General features: G+C 44.0%; 1 protein-coding gene across 1 annotated transcript; it reads right to left on the bottom strand.

The window, feature by feature from the left end:
• Positions 1-617: 617 nt before the first annotated feature.
• pkd2 (polycystic kidney disease 2) lies at positions 618-19,869 on the bottom strand. The gene is made up of 15 exons (XM_061245179.1): positions 18,927-19,869; positions 18,620-18,733; positions 16,663-16,796; positions 16,138-16,388; positions 14,902-15,126; positions 13,803-14,031; positions 13,139-13,309; positions 6,322-6,503; positions 5,916-6,036; positions 5,332-5,430; positions 5,008-5,129; positions 4,724-4,841; positions 3,904-4,067; positions 3,243-3,390; positions 618-2,611 (listed from the first exon to the last, which is right to left on the bottom strand). The coding sequence occupies exons 1-15, from the start codon at positions 19,378-19,380 to the stop codon at positions 2,423-2,425; spliced, it is 2,721 nt and encodes a 906-aa protein (XP_061101163.1). The 5' UTR covers positions 19,381-19,869; the 3' UTR covers positions 618-2,422.
• Positions 19,870-20,744: the final 875 nt, after the last annotated feature.

Below are 20,744 nucleotides of genomic sequence, written 5' to 3'. Positions count from 1 at the left end.
GAAAATAATTGTCTAACATAACATAATGACAAGGGGGGGGGCGGCTCAGGCAGTAAGAGCAGTCGTCTGGCAGTCGGAGGGTTGCCGGTTCGATCCCGGCTGTGTCGAAGTGTCCCTGAGCAAGACACCTAACCCCTAAATGCTCCTGACGAGCTGGTCAGCGCCTTGCACGGCACCCAATTGCCGTTGGTGTGTGAGTGTGTGTATGAATGGGTGATATGAGTGTGTGTATGAATGGGCGCTTTGGATAAAGGCGCTATATAAATGCCAACCATTTACCAAGAACAGGCCATTTAGCCCAGCAATGTTTGCCTTTTTCTACCACACATACATGCACATTTTCACAGCACAGAGCAAGGGTGGAGGAGACCCAATCTTAGGCACCCAGGTGGCCAACAGTGAACACTACAGCAGTGAACACTACAGCACTGAGCACTACAGCACTGAGCACTACAGCACTGAGCACTGCCATCCCGGCTGATTGAGTCCCTCCCATATCCCATGGGCAAGGTGAAGCCCACTGCAGGGCTGCCAGCCACAGTGCACTCTGAGACCATGGGTCATTTATTACCCCGCTGGGCTTCAAAATACAATGAAACAATATGACCATAAGCATGTTATTTTCAACACTTTTTTATTACAAATGTAAACAAAAAAATACATGACTACTTTATACTGTGGTACAGTACATAGTCAAACGCACATGGGTTTCCCATGAAACTAGATGCACTCCAAATCGAAGTTTGTTATACGTTACAATATGTACCATAAGGTTTATAAGAACTTATTTGTGAATTATAACAGAATGATATGACATTTTAAATATGACAGAATGTGCCACACTATACCTATATTAAATAGAGGAAATAACTGCAAATAAGCAACACAAAGAATAATGTTTGGCAAAAAAGAGTAATATACAATAATGTACAATGTATAATGTACTTACACTAGATGTAGGAAAAATCACCATCATCATTTTATTAACAAGAACCACAATAACAAATTGAGCTTGGGTCTCCTCACTGTCGACATCAAGATTGCCAACATTTCTGTCACGAAATTGAGACATTTACATCAGCGGTTCCCAACCCCAATCCTGCGTCTTCTGGTTTTTGTTCCCAAGGGTAATTGAACTCGCTGAAGTAGACATTGTTTGTTTTTAATTAAGACAGTTAAGGTCTAATGAGACATTATTCTGATAAATAGATTATGAGATGATCTACCCACGTAACACCGGAATATGTCAGAAACATACTCATGTTACACATAATGGATATTTCATCTTCATTTCAGAATTTTTAACTGGTGGGATCAGTTCTCAGTCAAGCAGTGCTTTCATTTTATATGTTTAGCGAAACATGATTCTATTTAAATGCTTTAACGTTCCTTTAAAGTGGCAATCTACGACTGAGAGGGTTTTGGTGGATTTAGCAGCCACCCATGGTGACTGGCAGTCCCAACAGGTCTATTCTACTCCAATCCTCATAGCTCCCCACGACTAACTGCGCTCAAACTCCTCTTCCTCTTGTGTTTCTGCTGCTCAAACTCTCCTGCGTCACTGCCGGAAGTATGTGTCACGCAACCTACGCACCTCCACTCCCACAACAGACGTTTCTTCCATAGGTTTCTGTGCATACACTTCCATACTGGACAGGACTGGCGGGCCCTCTACTAACTTCAAATTGTAATATGTAGAAATTAAATTAAACAACGCAAATGGTCTCAGTGGTCATTGCTGGAGAAATGCTGATGGGAGTAGGTCTCAAACATGGTATTTGCTCATATGAAAAATTCATAGATTGCCACTACGTAGGCTTGTTGGTGACTGAGCCAGACCTGCACTGTAAAAATCTCTTAAAAACGATGGGACTTAAGAACACATTTTCAATAAACTGAAAAAAGAGAATTTCTGGAACAAAAACCAGTATACATGGGGCATCACAGAACACCTGTTTTGGAACATCCAAACATGGTTACAAATGACTGTTTTCATTACATAATACTCAAATAAAATAATGTTCAACAATGTCTTGTTGCTTATAATAATATTCACTTCTTCTGTAGCAGCTGCATAGATTATTTTGTGTACACTTGGGTTGCCATTCATGACACCTGGCTGCCATTCATGCGCTTATGAAGAAATGGCTAAAATGTCCTATGATGTAAATGCTAGGGCTAATTGTTATTATTAAGGCCAGCAGTTGACATGAAAACCAGAAACGGATATGGCCCTCATTGCCCACCTCATGAACCACAGCTCAGAGAGATGTCCAGTGTGCGGAGTGGGTGGTAGGATGAGATCAGGTGTGCAGAGGGGTGGGGGGGGATGAAACCCTCAGATGTGCGGGGGGGGGGCGGGGGGGTTGGATATGATCCTCAGGTGTGCGGAGGAGGGGGGGGGGGGGGGAGGATATGATCCTCAGGTGTGCCCGCCCCCGCTGCCCCCTGATTCGAGGCCCTCGGCCGACTGGGAGGAGGAGGGCCGGGGGCGGGGCTTGTTGCTGACCTGTGACACGGTGTCGTCAGACTCCCAGCGCTCCAGCTCCTCCCTCACCAGCCTCTCCATCTGCTCCCTGTGGAGACTGCTGTCCCGGCCCGTCCGCTCGTCCTGAAACAGACCGCTTTTTTACAAACACATTGTATTCCAGTGTATCATACCATTGTGTGTCAGTGTTGATTGTTTTGTTAATCGTTTTGGCATTATTGTTTGTATACAGTCAGTGCAATAAAGAATGGTTGAACAGAACTAAGAGACAGAGCAAGTGGGAGTGAGAGAGTGAGAGGGAGTGAGAGAGTGAGAGAGAGAGAGAGAGAGAGCAAGAGAGAGAGTGAGTTTGAGAGAGAGGGTGAGACTGAGTGAGAGAGAGAGAGTGAGAGAGAGAGAGAGTGAGACAGAGAGATAGATAGAGATAGAGAATGATAGAGAATGATAGAGTGAGAGATACAGAGAGAGAGAGACAGAGAGAGATAGATAAAGAGAGAGAGAGAGATAGATAAAGAGAGAGAGAGAGACAGAGAGATAGAGAGAGAGAGAGACAGAGAGAGAGAGAGTTGGTTCAGAGCGGACAGAGAGAGAGAGAGAGAGAGAGAGAGACAGAGAGAGAGAGAGTTTGGTTCAGAGCGGACAGAGAGAGAGAGTTGGTTCAGAGTGGACAGAGAGAGAGAGAGAGTTGGTTCAGAGCGGACAGAGAGAGAGAGAGTTGGTTCAGACGGACAGAGCGCTCTGCGGTCAGACTGGCCTCCATCACCCCGTCCAGCAGTCGCCCCAGCACGTCCCTCCTCTTCAGCTTGGCCCTCTCCATGGCCTCCAGCTTCACGATCACGGCGTCCATCTTAGACACGATGCTGCCGATGGAGTGCTCCATCCTGTCCACACGCCGCACCAGCCTGGGGAGGAGGTTACTCCGTTCGGTTTTCACACAAGACTGTCACAGAGACGGGCCATACAACACTTCTCCTCAGTGTTGCGTACCTGGAGACTTTTTTATGCCACCGACAGTCTGGCTTAACACACTTCCTACCTCCCTGTAATCTCTAGTTAGCTATGTATGCCATATGCTATTATAATTGCACTTGCATATAACTATTTTACCATTAGCATTCTAGCTGCCAAACTGTTGCTACTTGGTCAGTTTATCTGATTATTCTACATATTATATAAGGGTTCAAGGGTGATCACTCTAGCACTTGGAACAGTACTTCCCTCTAGGGTTTTCAGCGCACCTGTCCCTGGTTCTGCACTTTATTGTGCGTCGCACTGGATAAGAGCGTCTGCCAAATGGAATGGAATGGAATAAACAAGCTTGGGCGTGTGTGTGTGTGTGTGTGTGTGTGAGTGTGTGTGTGTGTGTGTGTGTGTGTGTGTGTGTGTGTGTGAGTGCACGTGTGTGCGGGGCTTACACTTGGAACTCCTCATAGGCCACACCGCCGGAGCTGCTCCCGCGCCGGTGCGAGCTGTGTCCGCTGTCTTCATCATCATCTTCCTCAGAGTCGTCCTGACTGCGCGGGAAACTGCGGCTGCTGGCCACACGCGGTACTGAGCTGCGCTCCAGATCCAGCTCCTCCTGGAGAGAGAGGGAGGGAGGGAGAGAGAGAGAGAGAGAGAGTGAGGGAGGGAGGGAGAGAGAGAGAGAGAGAGAGAGAGAGAGAGGGGGAGGGAGGGAGGGAGAGGGAGGGAGAGAGAGGGAGAGGGAGAGGGAGAGAGAGAGGGAGAGAGAGAGAGAGAGGGAGGGAGGGAGAGTGAGTGAGGGAGGGAGAGAGAGTGAGGGAGGGAGGGAGAGAGAGAGAGTGAGGGACAGAGAGGAGGAGAGAGGGAGGGAGGGAGGGAGAGAGGGGGTGAGGGAGAGAGTGAGGGAGGGAGGGAGGGAGGGAGAGAGGGAGGGAGGGAGAGAGGGGGTAAGTGAGGGAGAGAGGGAGGGACAGAGAGAGAGAGGGTGAGGGAGGGAGGGAGGGGGGGAGGGAGGAGAGAGAGAGAGGGGGGAGGGAGGGAGAGAGTGAGGGAGGGAGGGGGTGAGGGAGGGAGAGAGGGGGAGAGAGAGAGAGAGGGGGTGAGGGGGAGGGAGAGAGAGGGGGAGGGAGGGAGAGAGGGAGGGAGGGGGAGACAGAAGGAGAGAGGAGGGAGGGAGAGAAGGAACATGGGGGAGAGCTAGAGAGAAGAAGAAGCAAGGAGGGAGAGCAAAACAGCGGAAGAGGGGAGGGGGTGGGTGGAAAAACGTCTCACTCTCTCCTTCTCCAGGTCGTCTCTCATCTGTTGGTTCTCGTGTTCGGTCAGCTCCTGGTCTCCATCATGATCATATTTGGAGAAGATGGCTTCAATTTCAGCATCAGTGTGCCCCTTTCTGAAAACACACACACACACACACACACACACACACACACACACACACACAATTAATTGGTTTGTGGTTCCACTCCAACGGCAGAAGAAGCAGACAGATGCAGCACACAGAAAGGTTGAATTCTGGGAAGTGTAGGCAGATGAAAACACACCCAGGCATCGCTCACCCTTTCAGATCCTGCCGCAGCTCCTCGAAGTTGAGCTTCCCCCCCGCCTGGCGAAGGCTCTCAGAGATATCATCCACCGTCGTGCGTTTCAGCCTCAACTTCACCATAGCCTGGTTATAGCCCTGTGGGAGAGCCGGAAACACTTAGCGTTAGCGCCAGTGTGCATTACACCCAGCCAGTGTACTGAACATAAAAACCCCTAGGGCTGACATTTTATCCAGACACCCAGCCAATTCATTTTACCAAGCGACAAAGTGCATTAGCAGTCTAGTGACAAAACCGCCAACTCACTCAACACAAAGACTCTTAACGTGGCATAAATACCTTTTTTATGAGATCCGTGAGCTGCATTTCACACCTCTGCTGGGCCATGTCACCTTTGACCTCCGAGTAGGTGTCATTTATTATGGCCAAAAACATGTTCTGTGGAAGCAAGAGGAGAGCGATTTAACTGCGTTAACCAATGAGCATCGTGCCCATTATTCTCATTAAAGAGATAGTTCACTTTCTGGGCTTTTCAACTATTGCAGTCTTACTGTATGGTTTTTGATTGGTCCAGAGAGTTTTTGTGTACATTGAAGGATATTTTAGATATTTCCTGTGAGCTTTAGAATAGCTGGTTACATGAGACATTAGGGTGTTTTGTGTTAATTAATTAATTGATGTCTGCATCATGCTATAATTATCACAAATAATTATTTGTACCCATATCTGCTTTTCGATATACAAGTCTGTGAACCGTAAACTGTGTGTATGCTTATTCGACAAATAAAAGTACATTTAATCACAAAATACATCTGGTCTGGTCAATGCTGTATATATGTACCTGACCAAGGTAAATGTATGTAAAACTGTTTATATTACGTCATATTAAAAAACACAAATTCAGGTGAACTTTAGCTCCTCACCAGCAAAATGAACAACACAAAAAACACAAAGGTGGTGTAGTACAGCGGTCCCAAGATCCTGTTCGCTTCTTCGATTTCGGAGAATTCAAAATCACCCAGGATAATGCGGAACTGGGTGAAGCTGTGGACAGATGTCGTGCCATCTTATTTAATAAGAGCAACAGCATCAGCATATGTTCAAAGAGACAGGCTTGACTTGGAAAAACACTTTGGTTTACAGTGTCGCTCATCAGGTGTATGTATAACACCATGGTCTGGATTCAATCAACATTTGTCCTTAACTTTGACTTAACATGAACACAAATATTAAGTTATTTTATTCACAATCATAGTTCTGCAACCTCACAACAACATGTTTTGCCAGTTACAGGGCTGGAGAGCACTAATGCAGAGTAACTGTACTTACATGCAGGCCTGGAAGGTGCTGAAGTCATTGATCTGTGTGCCGAACACCAGGTAGGCCAACTGGGCGTAGGCCAGAAATATGATAAAGAACATAATGGTGAATCCGGCGATGTCCTTAGCACACCGAGACATCGTGGTGGACAGCTGACTCATTGTCTTGTTGAAGTTAATGAACTTAAACAACTGTAAAAGGTGAGGGAGGGTGGGGAAACAACAGCAAACAGAACCCACACATTAGTACATGATAAACATTTAAGCATCTGCATAATTTACATTACATTTTACACTATAGTTATTCAGCAGACGCTTTTATCCAAAGTGACTTACAGTTTGATTAGACAAAGCAGGGGCCAATGCCCCATGGAGCAATGTGGGGGCAAAGGCCTTGCTCGACAGCTCTTATTGTAGCTACACTAAAGCTTAAACAACCAACCTTCCAGGTCGCAGTCGAGCACCTTAGCCACTAGGCTATCAACTGCCCCATGAATTTGGTGTATGTCACTGGACGTGTTTGGCTTGAATCTCCAGCCTGTGTTTCCCAGAAGGTAACGGGAGCTCAAATTGCACCCTTGAACACAGAAACTGGTCTAACATTAGCTTGCTAGCTAAATAAATATAACCAAAAATAATCTAATAATTGCATTGGCTTGTGTAGGGACTACAACTTCCACATTCCCACAGGAAAATTCTGCGACGTCCACCACGAATGACGTCTAACTTGGTTCAGCCAATCCCGTAATGGCGGGAGCAATAAACGGTCCCGTATAAGAGCAAGACACGTTCTTGGGATCTCTCTTCTGGCTCTTCTGCTTCTTCTTCTGCTTCTTCTCTTCGACGCACCCTTTTTGGCCAGTCGCTTCAGCTCATCTGCTCCGAGACTCGGACAGAGGCTGAATGCTGCACAGCGCACTACCAGGCCTACGGACACACCCAGTTACCTCGCGGTAACTACGTGGCCTATAGTGAGTGGAAATTGTTGTACGCGGAACGCTACATCAGTTTACCCCAATAAAGCTCAACAACGAAACAGCAACGAACTTTTACACCTGGAAAAGGACCAGCGGATCAGACGACAACGCGCTGCTAAGACGGGAACACCCCAGCCTGCGCCACTCTCCCGGACACCATTCACAGCACCATCGCCGCTTCTACAAGGACAGCATGTCTTTTGGATCCAGCAATGCGTATGGACTCAGTAAGAAAACAAACATTCAGGCATAGCCAGTGTTTAGTTTAGTCTTAACTGTTTTTGTGAATCTGTGTTTCAATATTTACCATCCAACCATTGTAATGTGTTTCGTTAGCTACATATATATGTACGTGAATTGATTCGCCGTCTTTTGCGCATATATAGAGTAAAACTACGCAAGTAGTCCCTTCTCACAGCTAACTCTAACTCATTACCACACCCAGAACTCTAGCGACACGCGCGCTTGCGCGCGCCACACACACGCACACACACATACCAAACTAAATTTCCTTACTAACTTCCCGTTAGTTTATCTGTTATGTGTTTGTATGTTTGTTTAATAAATATAGTTTATTAAACCCCGGTGTCCGTTTTGGAATCGCATAGACATGAGAGCCGAGTTAAAGCAGTCTTTCGAAGAACTTCCAACCTTCAGGTTTTTCAGGTATGTTTAATCATTAGTATTGGTTATTTTAATTATTAATTAAAATACTAAATTTGTGGTTAGATATTCCTGATAATAGTAATTTTATGAGACTGATTACCTTTTGCAGTTATACTGCTACACAACGTTTAACTGGCGCCCCGGTTTCGTAGAGAGTAAAATCCCTGCGAGTCCCGTGCGAGGACCCCTACATATTTTGGTGCCCCGTGTGAGGAAGACTAGCTTTGGCTCAAATTTCATGTCTTGTGACTTCATAACGAATTCCCCTTCCTAATTTGGAGCTCTGCGTGAGAAAGACGAGCTTTGGCTCATGTCACGTGACTCCAGAACGAATTCTCGGCATTCTTTCTCAGCTAAATTGCCACCAGTGCAATTTTTTGAAAATACCGCTAGATGTCACCCTTGTACCATTTTTGAAAGCCTGCATGAGCCGCTTTCTCAATATACTGCCCCCTCGTGTAACATTGTGGCATTACATTCGTAATCTTACACGGTAGTTTGTTGATTGGCATTTACCTTCCGGTATAATACGTATTATCAATAATAGTATTATTAGCCGCACTGTATTATTAATTATAATTACTTGGTCAAAGTAATTTTAATAATTAATTGAATTTTACATTTAAATCCAAATTTAATTGTAATTTCAACCAATCACATTCTGGTATTTAGGATTAATGTGATCAGCATCACAGTTCCTATTTTACGGTCTGAATATCCGCCATATGTTTGTTCATTTTGCTGTTGTTGCATTGCAGTACCGCTAGTGCAACTCGAGTCCCTGTGTGATGCTATAGCTACCTTGTACTATAGTTAGAGAATATTCAAAGAGCGTTTTAAATTATTTATCCTTCATCACAACTTGTATGTTGGATTGTGATTTTGGTGAACAATTCATTGCCAACTTTTAGGAGCTCAAGGCCCTTGTGAAATAGTTAACTTCAAGAGTACCCTCTTAAGTTACTGATTCAGCTTTTAGCTTTATTTGGCGTGAGATATGGAACCCATATCTATTGATGAGTACCTTTCCTTTTTAGCCCAAGGTTTAGCACCTGGCTACGTAGCTTTCCTGAATCAGATGAACCTCACTGATTGTAGGAAAGAAATGTTCTCCTTAATCAACGAGAAAGGTCACTCCCCCACCCAGTCAAAAGACCCAATTCTAAGTTGTCTGGTCTTGAATTTTGCCAGACAGATTAGTCTTGCTCTTCAGAGCAACAAAAACTTAGAATCAGAGATGGCATACCTCAAAGGACAACACACCAGTGTTTTACTTGAGCTTCAAACTGTTGGCAAGAAAGCAGTACAATACTTGCGTGATCTGCATTCAGCCGAATCAGATCTTTGTTCCTACAGAGAGGAATTATTTCAGTTGAAGAGTGGATGCCACAAGCTACCACATCCACTCTCTTCTGTAAGCCTGCTTTCTCAGGCTTGCCCAACTCCAGCTTCTCCTGCTTCCTCCTTACACCACAAGGCGGGGGAAGGGGGGTCACAAATTGATTCGGGTTTGTCAGATCCCGGTTCCACAGCTTGCTCTGATGGAGACTCGTCAGTCTCCTCAGATTGCAGTGCTGTTGACCACCCATGCAATGGTTTGCCCACCTCTTCCCTGGAGAGGGAAAGGGGGGACTCCATCCCAACGGTGGTCCATCTCTGCAAGGGAGAAACAGTCAGGCAAGTACAGGACTGCACCTTCCATGCCCACCCCTCTCGTGAGGAGGTCAGGGAACCCTCCCGTGGACACGGTAGAGGAGATCTAACGTTATTAATTGGGCACACAAAAAGCAACGCTAATCCCGCTAGCTTTCCCTTTATAACTGAGAGGATAGGTGACAGCTCTGTACAGTACACTGACAGCGACAATTCATCTTCTGCCAACCATTGTGAGAATGACAGTTTTGTAGCTCCACCCTCTAAACCAAACCGAGGACGTCGAGCTCCGCATGAAACGCATTCACATTCAAATGTGATTTCAGTCTCTCCTTCTCCAAACAGGCAAACTAGTGCAACTTCACATGGTCTTCGCTTTGAGGAGCTAGAGGCCATGGCGAAGTATGTCCACACATTTGACCCCAAGGACTCCAAATTTAACATTCAGAGTTACTTGAGAGAAGTTGACTACTGTCTCTCGGATCTGCCCAGGGCAACCGATCGAGAAAAGGTACGACTGGTATGGAAAACCTCTACCAGAAAGATCCATACATTTATGGAACAACTTCCACCACAGGTTCGTTCCAGCTATCCCAAGGTTTGTGAAGCATTGGTAGCTGAGTACCTGCCACGGTTTGATCAGGCCACAGCCATGATCAAATCTGTGGAGGTTAAACATAGCCGTACAGAACGACCAAAAGACTTTTACCAACGTCTTAAACATGCTTTTTTCCAGGGCAGAAACGGACCAGGCTTAGATGAAGATCAAGCCTTCAAATCCCTTTTTGTGCACAGCCTGCACCCCTGTGTCCGAACTCATGTTTCACTGTTTTCAAGGGGCCAACACTCAGCCCTTGAATTAAGAAATGAAGCCCAAATGGTCTGGGACACTTTAAGGATTGTGCCCAGGAACGAGGTATTGGAAACAGCTAAGCACGTTGTTCCAACCAAGCCTGCCGGCACTTCCCAAGTTGCCCCATTAAAATCTAATGGCTCAAAACAACGGCATGTGAGTAAGTTCCCGGTTAAGAGCCACCGTGGTCGCTTCTCACACTCTGATTCCAGCCGGAATTGGAGAGAAGACCGACCCGGTAGGCCCAAGCCTCAGAGTCACCAGCATGACTCTGATAGGGAAGATACCTTGTCTGAAGAGAGCTTCTTCAGTTCCTCTGAGGACAACTAAAGCCTCTAACCTTTGTTCAGTAGTGTGTATGCCTTGAGTAACCACTCCAAAGAGCTATCTGGTCTTGTTCAACCTCCATCAAAAGACGTTGAATAAGACTGATCTATAGCCGTGGTCTCTTCACAGGCAGACTCCCAGCTGAAGCTTTGACCACTTTCTTTTGCACACCTTTCCTACCAAAGGGGGGTGGCAAAATAAACTGGTAGTTTATAGCAGCCACTTAGATTTGCATGTAGCAGCAGCAAACGCAGATCGTAAGTAGGTACTGTAGAGTTAAATCCGACACCTGTTATAACTCGTAAACGTTCATTGCTTCTTTCTACACCTACTGAACCATCGTAAAGTATTGCATGTAGAAACTACAGTGTAATCTTTACAAGTATATTGCCACACCCCAGTGTGCCTTACTCCACCTCTTCCCCAAGCAAGACAAGACCACTTGTGAGCTTACCACATCATTTAGAAATGAGACCACCTCTCCATTTCCTTCCTGATGACACAGCCATAAGGTTAAGCTTGGATACAGAAAGCTGCCCTAATTTGAAAATGCCCCCACATATTTCAGATGACAACCCTCATCAGCAACCTGACTGTAGGGACTAGAACAATTGGTCAGTCTGAACAAGACTTCCAAAAAGGCTACAGCCTCTCCATCCTAGACCCCTACATCATCTGAACATTTTCATGGCTGGGTCATTCCTGTTGGTGCTCCACCTTCTGGACACCATCCAATAACTAACAAAACACCTGAACTAACAAAACGACTAACCCTTTCACCAAGGTTTCTCATGTTTTGTGACAATGTATTCACTGTTCGACCTTAGTGTTTCACATTGTTTGTATCATGTGTTTTAGACCAGTTTAGTTAATTGTTGATAAATGCCTGGATGTTTGTCAGTCAATTGTGAACTGTGTTACCGACCCAATGTACTTGACCTGTGGACTGTGAACTGACTTTTGTGCTCTCGAGGAACACTGGCTTCAGCCGCATCCTGAGACCACAGGGGGGATGTAGGGACTACAACTTCCACATTCCCACAGGAAAATTCTGCGACGTCCACCACGAATGACGTCTAACTTGGTTCAGCCAATCCCGTAATGGCGGGAGCAATAAACGGTCCCGTATAAGAGCAAGACACGTTCTTGGGATCTCTCTTCTGGCTCTTCTGCTTCTTCTTCTGCTTCTTCTCTTCGACGCACCCTTTTTGGCCAGTCGCTTCAGCTCATCTGCTCCGAGACTCGGACAGAGGCTGAATGCTGCACAGCGCACTACCAGGCCTACGGACACACCCAGTTACCTCGCGGTAACTACGTGGCCTATAGTGAGTGGAAATTGTTGTACGCGGAACGCTACATCAGTTTACCCCAATAAAGCTCAACAACGAAACAGCAACGAACTTTTACACCTGGAAAAGGACCAGCGGATCAGACGACAACGCGCTGCTAAGACGGGAACACCCCAGCCTGCGCCACTCTCCCGGACACCATTCACAGCACCATCGCCGCTTCTACAAGGACAGCATGTCTTTTGGATCCAGCAATGCGTATGGACTCAGTAAGAAAACAAACATTCAGGCATAGCCAGTGTTTAGTTTAGTCTTAACTGTTTTTGTGAATCTGTGTTTCAATATTTACCATCCAACCATTGTAATGTGTTTCGTTAGCTACATATATATGTACGTGAATTGATTCGCCGTCTTTTGCGCATATATAGAGTAAAACTACGCAAGTAGTCCCTTCTCACAGCTAACTCTAACTCATTACCACACCCAGAACTCTAGCGACACGCGCGCTTGCGCGCGCCACACACACGCACACACACATACCAAACTAAATTTCCTTACTAACTTCCCGTTAGTTTATCTGTTATGTGTTTGTATGTTTGTTTAATAAATATAGTTTATTAAACCCCGGTGTCCGTTTTGGAATCGCATAGACATGAGAGCCGAGTTAAAGCAGTCTTTCGAAGAACTTCCAACCTTCAGGTTTTTCAGGTATGTTTAATCATTAGTATTGGTTATTTTAATTATTAATTAAAATACTAAATTTGTGGTTAGATATTCCTGATAATAGTAATTTTATGAGACTGATTACCTTTTGCAGTTATACTGCTACACAACGTTTAACTGGCGCCCCGGTTTCGTAGAGAGTAAAATCCCTGCGAGTCCCGTGCGAGGACCCCTACACTTGCCTGTAGGCCAGCGGCACAAACTATGGGTCACAAGTTATAGTGGAGGGATAAGAGGAGTGGTTATCCTCATGTGACGCATACATTTAAAACACCTACTTCTCCAAAACTAAACACACTTGCCTCACATACAAAACACAACACATTTTAGTGCACTTACCTTGACCCAGGAGAAAAAGACGATAGCAGCACCAAGGTTGTTGAACTGGACTTGCAGGTAGGCCAGGTGTTGGAAGTCTGGGTATGAGCTGTAATGCTGAAGCAGATTCTGCAACTTCTGACCAACGGACCAGGTTCTGTACACGTTCATAATGATGGCAGCACTGCTCAGCTGTGAAATAAAAAAAATTATAACAATACCTTTGATCATAATTTCAGAAAAGGGTAAGTGTTCATGTCTGGGTTGTTTTCATATAATATTTCAGTTATAGTAAATTTAGTAGTTTCCGAGTAGGTTTTGTATAAACCCTGAATGCCCCAATACTGTACTATTGTAAATTCGGCTGCTAAAAAGAAACTTCTTTATCCATCATCAAACACAAATATGGAATAATCAAATACATATGCTACAAAACACTTAGGATAAATATATTGATCATACAACAATACATACAGTATATAGGATTAATATATTGAAATAATATCAGAAAACCGCAGGAATTACCATTAGCATGAGAGAAGGGGTTGGTGGGAAAATATTTTGGCTGACAAGTGATTAAAGTAACATGAAAATACACAAGTTTTCAAAAGAAACCCCGAATCAGAAAGAGTATTAGGTGGATTAGGGTTCTCTCCCCCCTCTCATGGCAGTTCGTACCACCCACCATCACGATGAGGACATCCAGGCAGTTCCACGGGTTTCTGAAGTAGTGCATCCGGTGAATGCGGATCTCCAGGACCTCCTCCACCATGTAGTAGAGGATGAAGAGGCAGAAGGTGACCTCACAGGTGGCGATGAAGTAGTCCCAGCTGCTCACGTAGCGCACCAGCCGCACTGTCTGGAACTGCCACGAGGTCACAGCGCCTCCTGTGGCCGGAAACTCAGCGACCAATCTGAAATGTACAACACCACACATCTGAAATGTACAACACCACACATCTGAAATGTGCAACATCACACATCTGAAATGTACAACATCACACATCTGAAATGTACAACACCACACATCTGAAATGTGCAACATCACACATCTGAAATGTACAACATCACACATCTGAAATGTACAACACCACACATCTGAAATGTACAACATCACACATCTGAAATGTGCAACATCACACATCTGAAATGTACAACATCATACATCTGAAATGTGCAACATCACACATCTGAAATTCAGGACATCATACATCTGAAATGTATAACATCACACATCTGAAATGTACAACATCACACATCTGAAATGTGCAACATCACACATCTGAAATTCAGGACATCATACATCTGAAATGTATAACATCACACATCAGAAATTCAGGACATCATACATCTGAACTGTACAACATCACACATCTGAAATTCAGGACATCATACATCTGAAATGTACAACATCACACATCTGAAATTCAGGACATCATACATCTGAAATGTACAACATCACACATCTGAAATGCACAAAATCGCCCGACTGAAATTCAGGACATCATACATCTGAAATGCACAGCATCAAGTGTCTGAAATGCACAACATCATCCATTTCAAATTCACGACGTCTAAAGCGCACAACATTACATATCTGAAATGCACAACATCGTGGATCTGAGATTCAGGACATCATACATCTGAAATGCACAACATCGTGGATCTGAAATTCAGGACATCATACATCTGAAATGCCCACTGAGTCACGTTTGAAATGCACGACATTCCCCACATGCCCGCGCACCGCCACATTGGAGAGCAGCTGTCGGTGGCAGCCCTACCTGACGATGCAGAAGAGATTGACATTGCCGTTGTAGACGGAGAAGTCGATGAACACAGCCCGGGAGCCCCGGTCCAGCCACAGGTGGTCCTTCAGCATGCTGAGCTGAGCTGCGGTCTTGTCTCTGGAGCGTGAGAGGTCCAAGTAATACCCTCCTCCACCGTACCTGCTGATCAGACCCCAGTGGCCACCGCCACCCAGATGCTCCTCCTCTGTGTATGTCCACCTATCACATGAAGACACACGACCCCAAAATCATCACAGGAACACTCCCTACATCATCACAGGAACACCCCCTACATCATCACAGGAACGCTCTCACTAAATCATCACAGGAACACCCCCTACATCATCACAGGAACGCTCTCACTAAATCATCACAGGAACGCTCTCACTAAATCATCACAGGAACACCCCCTACATCATCACAGGAACACCCCCTACATCATCACAGGAACACCCCCTACATCATCACAGGAACACCCCCTACATCATCACAGGAACACTCTCACTACATTATCTATATTCACTTGTACATTCGTCTTCCACAAACCTTGTATCAGCAAAACATTGATACAACATTCAAAGTAAGGAAACGTGCTGTCCGCACACCAAAACAGCACTTGAGAACACAAAGTAAAGTCATAAACACTGAAACATTTGCAAGTCTTTGTTCACTTTCCTATGTGGTTCTACAAATAAAATACTGCCAAAGAAAAACAGTGTGCAGAAAGAATGCTTCCATACTTTGAATATTGCAGTTCCTTTACTTGACATCAAACTTCATATTAAAAGAACAAGTATTATTATAACATTAATATTCCATGAATCTTACACTGACTTAGCACTTAGATTATTATTCACATTAGTCATTCATTAGGCTACCATCCCATTTGCCTGTCTGAAATGCTAAAGGGCAGAATATCCTGTCACAATAAGCCCCACGTTCCAGTCTCAACTGCACGATCTGTGTACAGTATTTCCATTACAGAGACAGAAAAATTTTGTTCTGGGCAATTCCATGGTGACCGACATTACAACTGCAGGATATTTGAGTGCAGTCCAATACAGTTACATAAGTGAGGAAATAACTCATCATTATCTATTATACAGTAGCTGTATTGAGCTTTACCACCCAAATATCCAGCAGTTAGAATTGCCCTTCTGAAAATTTCTGAGATGACGGATGATTAGCAGTTGGCCGTAATGGGAAATGAGGAGCACGGCGTGAACATACGCAGTTCCGTTCTTGAGGCCGAAGGGGGCGCTGTCCTCGTTGCCGCTGGAAAATACGTCGTAGCATTCCTGCACCTCCCCCTGCAGGTCTTGGTGGACGGAGCAGGACTGGTTCCGCACCTTCACCTGTCGGATTCGCGGGACTCCGAGGAGCAGGTTCTCATAGTAAACCAGGCTCTGGTTCTCCACTAAAGTCCTGTTATTGTACCAAACCTCCCAGTACAGTCCATCAAGAAGTGGCTCCTCTGTAAACTAGATTGGATATTGACTCTTTTAGAATTAACCATTTAAATTAATCGAGTTAAAAAACATTTCATTGTTAAAGTAGAGTGGAAATATATGATTTTTAAAATTTAAAGGGGAACATCACCCTCTAAATACATTTTTGATGGTTAACTGATCCATTGGCCACTGACAATATGAGCAAAATATACCAGCACTCAAGATAAAAGGGAAAAATCTGCCCAAACTGGTGCATTTGAAATTTGAATCACTAGGGCATGGTTATGCAAGAAACAGATGGTACCTTCCAGAACTCGTCCATGGTGTTCAGGCTTTTGAAGGTGGTCTTATCTCCACTGGACAGGGGGGTGTCCAGGAAGAGCTGAGACATCACTTTGGTGTGGAAGTACATGTTGGAACTCACCATTCCATAAGTCACTAGAACACACACACAGATTACAAGGAAATCCATATAAATAACCACAGTCAGTAAATTGATAATTATGCAAATTAAAGCCAATTTAACAAACTATTTTCCAATAATAAATGTATAAATATAATCCTCCTTACACTTGAGTGTGTTTTGGCCTTTCCAAACACATTGTCCTAATCAAGACAATTCTGACAATGCTGCAGCAGCAACTGACCTGGATTCAGTACTACATTTGATAAAATACACTCATTTTGTTAACATAAAGTACTTATGAACACAATTAATTTTAACAGGAAAAACAAAAAGGGGAAGGCTGCAGAAACACAATCACCGAACAAAAAATAAATAAACACATGACCAAAATCGTACACAGTCATTTACAGTGGGAGACAGCTTTAAATAAAACCTCATCCATACATGGTACTTAAGTTGATGTAAATATTTTTAAATATTAAAAAAGAGACAACATTAAAAGATAAGGTGGGAATACTTGAAAGAGTACGGCACAGTTTATATTTCCCAAAGCAAAAAAGTAGAGGTTAATGGACAATGACATTTTCAGTACACATTCAACGATGCAGTGGCTTAACACAGATTGTATAATCAGGGGACAGCTTACAGAGCACTAATTTCTGGTTCTTAAGGACTGTGCATTCTGCATTGTGTTAATAAATGTTGAATATGTGACACCACAAACTAATTTTCCCTAAAGAGACAAAAAAGTGTCAAAATAATGTGATTCTGTTCCCATACCATGTAGATCTGTACTAAATTGTACTAAACACTAATTTCCTGTACCACCCAAACCCAGATTCTGGCAACAGTAACGTACCTCTACTTGTAATTACAAGACAACTGAAATGAGACGTAACATAGGAGAAACAGATTATAATAGTCAGTCGCAAATTTCTCTCTTTGTCTAGTGTTTCTTAAACTATGAGTTGTTTGGAGTGTACACACAGGGTCCTGGAAGGAGAATGTATCATCTATATATATGTGTATGTATATGTATATGTATTCAAAAGGTACCTGATATCAAGAGTATTTCTAATTTGGGTTTGGATATTAAAAGGTTCAACTCTTTAAGGTGTGAAATTACGACTTGAAAGCAATGGAGTTCCAGAACACAAACTTTGAATTTTTGAAGAAAAAAACATTCCTACAAAAAACCCTCGTCTTCAAAGGCTAAGAACAAATGCTCCACAGAAACTGAATTTGATTGCAACATGGGGCAAAGTGAGCAGAGGTAGGAAGTCCAGGGGTCTAAAAGTAAAAGTCCTGCTGTGTCCACCCATGAGCTCAGCCAGCTGATTTCACTATTTATAGCTCCTGGCTGGCAAATTGTGCCAAAAGTGATTGGAACAAAATACTGTGGAGGACTTTTGCTTTCCAAACCTGGATTTTCCACCTCTTGAGGGGGAAGTGGAACCACAAACCAGTGACATGGGGCAGAGAGTTGGCACAGTTCCCAACAGTGTTTTCATTGCATTCACCATCACTCCCTGCTGCACCTGCCCCCACCAACACTAGCCAATCCGGTGAGCCCGGCACTAAACTCAGCCTGTCTCATAAAGTGTACAGTGGAATTTCTGAAAACTGTGTGTGGACTTATATTGTGCATGGAGCTGAGATGGTGCATAAAATCATGCCATCAGTCCATATCATCAATGAAACCTTTTGATGAATTCAACACTACTGGACAAAAGTTTCTGTTCAAGAACTGCCCTTCCCAGCGATAGAGGATTTCAAATAAGGTTAAGTACCATATAATCTTGCAACTCTGTCCAACTCAATAACTTCATCGTTTCTCAAATGCTGTCAAACTTACAAATGCACACTGTGATCAGGAAAACGACATAGGTGATCATCTCACGAAGAATGGCCTTCAGGTACCGCTCTCGGCTGCTCGGGCTTTCGTCCATCAAACGGGTCCCCCAAAGAACTGAAAACAGGCCATAAAGTGCATCATCAAAATCTTAATAATTAAAACATCATCAATCACAATAAAAACCGTTGTCGTCCGTAACGTAATCCCAGAGCCCCAGACGGATGAACTAAACACATCTCTTCTTAAATAGGAATTGCTGGGTTTGTGAAAATGTATAACGGTAAGACTAACAGAGAAAAATGCATACCTCTTATTTTCTCGAGTATTCTTTTCCCGCACCCACGATGATCGTTCCGGTCCTGGTGTGGGAGCGCATCCACCGTTGGGTCTGGATAGAGTCCTCGGTGCATCCGTGCCCTGTCACTACCACCGGTGTAGCTTCCCAGACCGCTACTGCTACTACCGCTGCTACTCGACGCCATGGACACCGACCGCCTTCCCGGACTCGCCGGGGGCCAGTCCGCCCCGAGCATCTCCTCTTCGTGCTCGAATCCGGGATTGTCACGGCTCCATGCCTGCCTTGAACTTGATGAAGGCGGAGAGGGTGTAATCATCGAAGCCTCCAGACCTAAATCCTGATGCTGGATTCTCTCCATCTCAATCCCTTCATTCGGATCCATCCTATGGGCCAGAGAAGACCCCGCAGCGCTTGTGGGAAGCCTGTCTGTCTGGTTTAGCTGTGGTGACCTAACTCGACTCATAATTGTTAGTTTATTTCAGTCCACTGGACAAATAATTTGCCAACGTTACCTAACTTACATTAAAGTATTTCACCGGACCCTGGTTTTGTTATGGTTTGTTATTTTGTAAGCAATGCTTTTCCGTCCTCAAAATATCTTTGCAAGTTGTTACAAAGGCAAGGTATCCAAATCGCTTTCAAATGTTATAACTACCACAATTCTTCGGTTTCAATTTGACTGAAGCAGACCACTTGTAAAGTTGTAAACTAAATGTTCTTCCTTCAACAGCAACGAAAGAACAAAAACAAAGAAAGTTCGAGTCTTCGCGTAGCAAGTTGAGTTATCTATTAGCTAGCACTCAGCAGCTATCTAAGTAACTTAAACTATTGTTTGCGTTAGTTTTCCTTTTGCTTTATTTTTTCCGAAATTTTGAAAACGCTGATTAATGTTGTTAACATTTACTCGAAGGGAAGAGAGTTTCTTCGCTGAGATCAGCCATCTTGTTCCCAGTTGTCCCCCAAAAACTCAGAATCTCATTTGCTGGAGAATCGGATTACATTAGGATTCGTGGCGTCATTATAGCCACCGCTGGCATAACCTCTGGAAAGCGTGTTTATGTCATCATTCAGATTTAAATGAGAAGAGGTTTGTTACAAATAAATCTGCGAATGTTTAAAAATGTTTAAAGGTGTGTTAACTAACAGTTATTGTTTTCTGTGCAAACAGAATCAAGGCGAATAATGCAATTGTTGCAAATGCCAGTAGTTATGTAAAACAAGTTAGGTTACTTGTCTGTCCTGACGAGAACGAGGATAAAACTAACAAGACCGTTATCGACCTTTATTTCCTTGATTACGATGACAGTGTATTAGAAACATGCTCACATTTTGTAACATCTAAGAAAAAATCAAACAAGGAGAATCTGGTTATGTGACAGGTTTTGCTTGTTTGGCTCTGCTGGTGCTAAGCAACCAGAAATCTCAGTGAGTCCAACGACAAGCCCCTCAAAGTCATATCCCCAAGTGGCTAAAGAGTGAACTGCAAAAAGAACTTGAAACCCACCCTCCCCATTGTAGGTCAATGGCAAAAGCCCAAAAAGAGGCAGATGTCCTGTGGAAAAGTCAATCTTTTTTTATTTATTTTTTTTACACAAAATTATGCTTTGACGAATTAATCCCATCCCTTCTAATGTCTCCCCGGGGACTGATTCTTTTAAGTAAAGCTTAAAGCTGGGTTGGCAATCCTTAAGTTACAATATATTTTATCTTGTACAAATGTCAAGAGACCACTGGAAAACGTTATGTAAAGGGGTTAATTACAGTGGAATGCCATTCGCGTGACGTTTCCCTGATGCCCTAAAATAATGGGTAAATGGCAATAAAAAA

This window comes from Conger conger, chromosome 6 (assembly GCF_963514075.1).
Source record: "Conger conger chromosome 6, fConCon1.1, whole genome shotgun sequence".
Taxonomy (NCBI): domain Eukaryota; kingdom Metazoa; phylum Chordata; class Actinopteri; order Anguilliformes; family Congridae; genus Conger; species Conger conger.
The sequence above is the reverse complement of the archived record's forward strand: the minus strand, read 5'-3'. Positions and strand labels throughout refer to the sequence as shown.